This window comes from Oncorhynchus tshawytscha, linkage group LG06 (genome assembly GCF_018296145.1).
Source record: "Oncorhynchus tshawytscha isolate Ot180627B linkage group LG06, Otsh_v2.0, whole genome shotgun sequence".
Taxonomy (NCBI): Eukaryota; Metazoa; Chordata; class Actinopteri; order Salmoniformes; family Salmonidae; genus Oncorhynchus; species Oncorhynchus tshawytscha.
In genome coordinates, this window is record NC_056434.1 from 11,245,435 (window position 1) to 11,250,884 (window position 5,450).

General features: G+C 46.6%; 1 protein-coding gene across 1 annotated transcript; it reads left to right on the forward strand.

Annotated features, from left to right (window-relative positions):
* The first annotated feature begins 4,067 nt into the window (after positions 1-4,067).
* Positions 4,068-5,135, forward strand: LOC121846706 (early nodulin-75-like). The gene has a single exon (XM_042323684.1). The coding sequence runs from the start codon at positions 4,068-4,070 to the stop codon at positions 5,133-5,135; it is 1,068 nt and encodes a 355-aa protein (XP_042179618.1).
* Positions 5,136-5,450: the final 315 nt, after the last annotated feature.

Below are 5,450 nucleotides of genomic sequence, written 5' to 3' on the forward strand. Positions count from 1 at the left end.
ATGGGTTCCTTGGTTGGGAGCCAGCCCAGATGGGATCCTTGGTTGGGAGCCAGCCCAGATTGGATCCTTGGTTGGGAGCCAGCCCAGATGGGATCCTTGGTTGGGAGCCAGCCCAGATTGGATCCTTGGTTGGGAGCCAGCCCAGATTGGATCCAGATTGGATCCTTGGGAGCCAGCCCAGATTGGATCCTTGGTTGGGAGCCAGCCCAGATTGGATCCTTGGTTGGGAGCCAGCCCAGATTGGATCCTTGGTTGGGAGCCAGCCCAGATTGGATCCTTGGTTGGGAGCCAGCCCAGATTGGAGCCCAGATGGGATCCTTGGTTGGGAGCCAGCCCAGATTGGATCCTTGGTTGGGAGCCAGCCCAGATTGGATCCTTGGTTGGGAGCCAGTCCAGATGGGATCCTTGGTTTGGAGCCAGTCCAGATGGGATCCTTGGTTGGGAGCCAGCCCAGATTGGATCCTTGGTTTGGAGCCAGTCCAGATGGGATCCTAGATGCAACACAGCTCCTTGAGATCAAGTGCCCATTCAAGTGTTCCACGTCTCTGACAGAATTCCTGAGTCAGCCAAATGGTGAAATCAAAATCTTGGATGATGGACAGAACCTAATTCACCCCAATGGAACAGATGGATACTACCTTCAGGTGGGTAAAAATGTTTTCAAGAAAATTGATTATTATAATATTATTATTACAAGTATTGAACATTGTATTGTAAACTCATACAATCAGAATTTTGAGGCAATGTACTTTCATATTCCTTCTTTCAGACAAAAGTGACCATGATGTCCCTGGGCCTACAGAGCTGCAAGCTGGTCGTCTGGACACCAAGCGATCACATAGAAGAGGACATTCCATTTTGATAAAGACTACACAGATGCACATGTGCAACAGCTGCAGAAGTTCTACTGTCTTTACACATGCTACCTCGGTTGGCTGATGATATGGCTGAAAAAAAGATACATCTCTGCCCAAAGTATCTGGAGCTCTGTAAGTAAATGGGGGTGAGCAGTAGATTGAATATGGTGGACATACACAATTCAATTAGTTTGTGTGTGCACTTACTTCATGAAGTAGTGTTTAAATAAATATATATATATTAAATAATACATAAGACACTAATATATTAGATAATCAATTTATTAAGAGATATACCTACACAAACACAGTGTAATGATCTCTCACCAGTTTATTTTTCATTGGACAAATTCCTTTTTTATAGGACAGAAGCAGTTAAATAGGCATGTTGGTACAGGCAGTTGTGTGAGCTGACAAAACGATGACAAAACAATGATTTAAAACAAATACGGCTAACAGTTGGAATAAAATAATGTTACAAATGCTGACAGTGTTTAGCAGTTCATTAATAGGAATAAAGTGATGTACATTTTTGGAATACAAAAACAATCAGTGCATGTTGTTAGACATGTTGATGATGTTAGACATTGTGTCTATTTGATAGAAATAAGCTCTCCTCTCAGATTTACAAGAGCTGCACACATTTTAAGTATGTTGTCAATTTTAGGGACCAAACTAATAGGCACAGTTTGTGAGAGAATCTTGTACACCTTAAGACGCCTTGTTGCTCGTTGCACATGGATACGGACATTAGCAAGGCGTCGTGTGCGAGTGACCTGCTCATTTGTCAACTGGAATTGCTTGCGTGTAAATGCTGGTACACGAAGCGTACATTCCGTTCCTCTAGCAAGTCCCTAATTGTAAAGGCACGGTCCCCCATCACCTCATCTCCAGCACGCGAATGGTCGAGAAACCCTGAGGTCTGCGTTATTTCCCACAAAAAGACTCTGAAATGAGCATAATCATTCCTGATAGAGCAGTTGCAACTAGATATTTTACAGTATTACTGGCATAGTAGTGACTGGAAGATTCAGTTCTTGAGTCCAGATTTTTAGCCTTGTGCAAAACACTTTCTGTGCAGTCAATAACACAAGTATGGTATGTATGGTTCTCAATCAGAGACAACGATAGACAGCTGTCCCTGATTGAGAACCATACCTGGCCAAACACACAGAAATACAAAAACAAAATGAACATAGAATGCCCACCCTAATCACACCCTGGCCTAACCAAAATAGAGAATAAAAGCCTCTCTATGGCCAGGGCGTGAAATGAAGTCATTGTACCCAGAGGAGGACAGAAGCTATACCATGTTGAGGCTACTGTAGATGTTCATTACAAAACAGTGTGTTTTAATCATTTATTTGGTGACATGTGAATATATTTTGTGTAGTTTTATTTAAAAGGGTAACTTTTTAAATGTTTCAATATTTTTTATGAAATTCACTGAGGACAGACCTAACCATTCTAAACTGAGGAGCCTCGCACAGACACACACACACACATACACCCCGGATCAGGCAGGATGATCACACACACACTCTGTCACAGTCACAGTCTCTCAAGTCAGGCTGCCCAGAACTTCCAGTAATCCCCACCTCTGTTACGTTCATTATAAACTGGGGCTTTGTGCCCCGCGGGCCAACCATGACTTTCCCAGGACAATTAGTTACTTAGTTGTATAATAAAGGTGGGGAAGGGAGGCATAGAACGAGTACTGTAGTGTTTACAATGGTATGAATACTATAATATTCACTGTAGTGTTTTTTCAGGCTTCACTGTAGTCCTCAATAACACTACAGTAAATACTACAGTCCTTAAAAACACTACTGTGAATATTATATACTGTAGTATTTAAAGTTTACTCTAGTATAATTACTGTAGTAATAAAAATAGTAGTATATACTATAGTGTGTACTGTAGTGTTTTTGAGGACTGTAGTATACTGTAGTATTTACTAATATAGTGTTTTTGTTTTATTTATCTTTGACATAGAAGTGGGGGGCTTTCTCCTTCAGGAAATCTACTGGAGAAATAGTAAAAAAAGCACATTTTCCATAACCTGTAGGTAGGTAGGACCTGGTTCTGAACAGAGAGTTCAGAGCTTCTGCTCTTTTCTGTAACCTGTAGGGAACACAATATATGGTCTATACATGGCATGTGGGTTTCTCACTTACATGTGGCACAAATTGGGATATGGGGAGAGGAATGGGCAAGGTATGTGCAAATTAAATAGTTAAATACTATAGTTTTAAAAAAGTGGTGTTTTTGCAGACTAGTGTTTTTTGTTGTTGACATTTCTATAGTATTTAGTACAGTGTACTACACAATTATATTCTAAGTACTACACATGATCGAGGGATACTACAGTGTGTAGTATAACTGTAGTATTTTGTATGCGGGTGGGTAGGGGTTGATGAAGGTGAGGGGCCAGAATGTAGAGAGTTGGGGCTGGGTGGGCAGACATCTCTCTGGGGAGTAATTGGCCGATGTGTGGGAAAATCAACCCTGTTGCACTTCTCCTCCCAATAAGCTCCTGCAAATCTCTCCCAGTGGCTGCCGCTCTTTAATAGTCCACTGAATCACTAAGCTTGTATGCCAAATAGAACCCTAGTCCCTACATAGTGCACTACTTTTGATAAGGACCTATTTGGCTATAGTCAAAAATAGTAAACTATATAGGGAATAGGATGCCATTTGGGACACATACTAAATCCTGTCTGACTGGCTCTTCACTTCCTGCCAAGCGTGACTGGTGGCAACGGGGAGTAGGGATGGCCACCCCGCCCCAACCCGCTCTTTGCCCAGGTGAAGTGTGTGTGTGTGTGGGGGGGGGGGAGTTAGGGACATAGGGCAGAGGTACAGGGGTCATGGTTAGGGGTCGAATACAATCTATCCCTGGACACCCATTCATGATACCTCCTCATAGGGGTTATGGTTAGGGGTTATGGTTAGGGGTGGTCGAATCTGAACTATCCCTAGATACCCATTCATAATGCCTCCTCATAGGTCTGAAAGAACTAAATGTGTCTTAGCAATATGGCAACAATTCTACCAAGCTTACCAGATGGCTAAGTGGACTTAGGCAACACTATTATCGCATAGTCTCAGGTCTATAAAGTGCCATCAATAAGTGCCATGGCAGGTAGGGATCTCTGGGTTGATTTAAGACAGTGCTGCCCTCTCTCTCACTACCGGGACTACCCCATGATGACCCAAGTCCAACAAGACACATACAGCCAGAGGTCACCACCAGTCCACCTCCACCCCATCAACGCTCCAGAGGTCACCACCAGTCCACCCCATCAACGCTCCAGAGGTCACCACCAGTCCACCCCATCAACGCTCCAGAGGTCACCACCAGTCCACCTCCACCCCATCAACGCTCCAGAGGTCACCACCAGTCCACCCCATCAACGCTCCAGAGGTCACCACCAGTCCACCCCATCAACGCTCCAGAGGTCACCACCAGTCCATCTCCACCCCATCAACGCTCCAGAGGTCACCACCAGTCCACCTCCACCCCATCAACGCTCCAGAGGTCACCACCAGTCCACCCCATCAACGCTCCAGAGGTCACCACCAGTCCACCCCATCAACGCTCCAGAGGTCACCACCAGTCCACCCCATCAACGCTCCAGAGGTCACCACCAGTCCACCTCCACCCCATCAACGCTCCAGAGGTCACCACCAGTCCATCTCCACCCCATCAACGCTCCAGAGGTCACCACCAGTCCACCCCTTCAACGCTCCAGAGGTCACCACCAGTCCACCCCTTCAACGCTCCAGAGGTCACCACCAGTCCACCTCCACCCCATCAACGCTCCTCCAGAGGTCCCCACCAGTCCACCTCCACCCCATCAACGCTCCAGAGGTCCCCACCAGTCCATCTCCACCCCATCAACGCTCCAGAGGTCCCCACCAGTCCACCTCCACCCCATCAACGCTCCAGAGGTCACCAGTCCACCTCCACCCCATCACGCTCCTCACCACCAGTCCACCCCATCAACGCTCCAGAGGTCACCACCAGTCCACCTCCACCCCATCAATGCTCCAGAGGTCACCACCAGTCCACCTCCACCCCATCAACGCTCCAGAGGTCACCACCAGTCCACCTCCACCCCATCAATGCTCCAGAGGTCACCACCAGTCCACCCCATCAACGCTCCAGAGGTCACCACCAGTCCACCTCCACCCCATCAACGCTCCAGAGGTCACCACCAGTCCATCTCCACCCCATCAAAGCTCCCTGATCTGTTCGTGACAAGGGCAGGTTGATGAGGATTTGGAGATAACATAACAACAGTCCTCTTCTTATCAGCAGTTCTGAGGGTGTAGGTTGAAGTTTCCCCTAAACGCTCATCTTGGATCAGATTTGCATTTTTCCCACTAATGGTTAAGGTTAGGATTGGGGAGAGGAAGCTGATCCTAGATCGGTACCTTGGAAACTTCACCCCAGAGCAATAAGTTGCACCAAGCACCAGGCCTGTTGTTAGTTCCACCCTCAACCCCCTCTCTGAACCATTGACCTCACGCTATAGCTGGCTGACCGCTGACCTGGCCGCTAACCCATAACACTGTTGCTCCATTCCA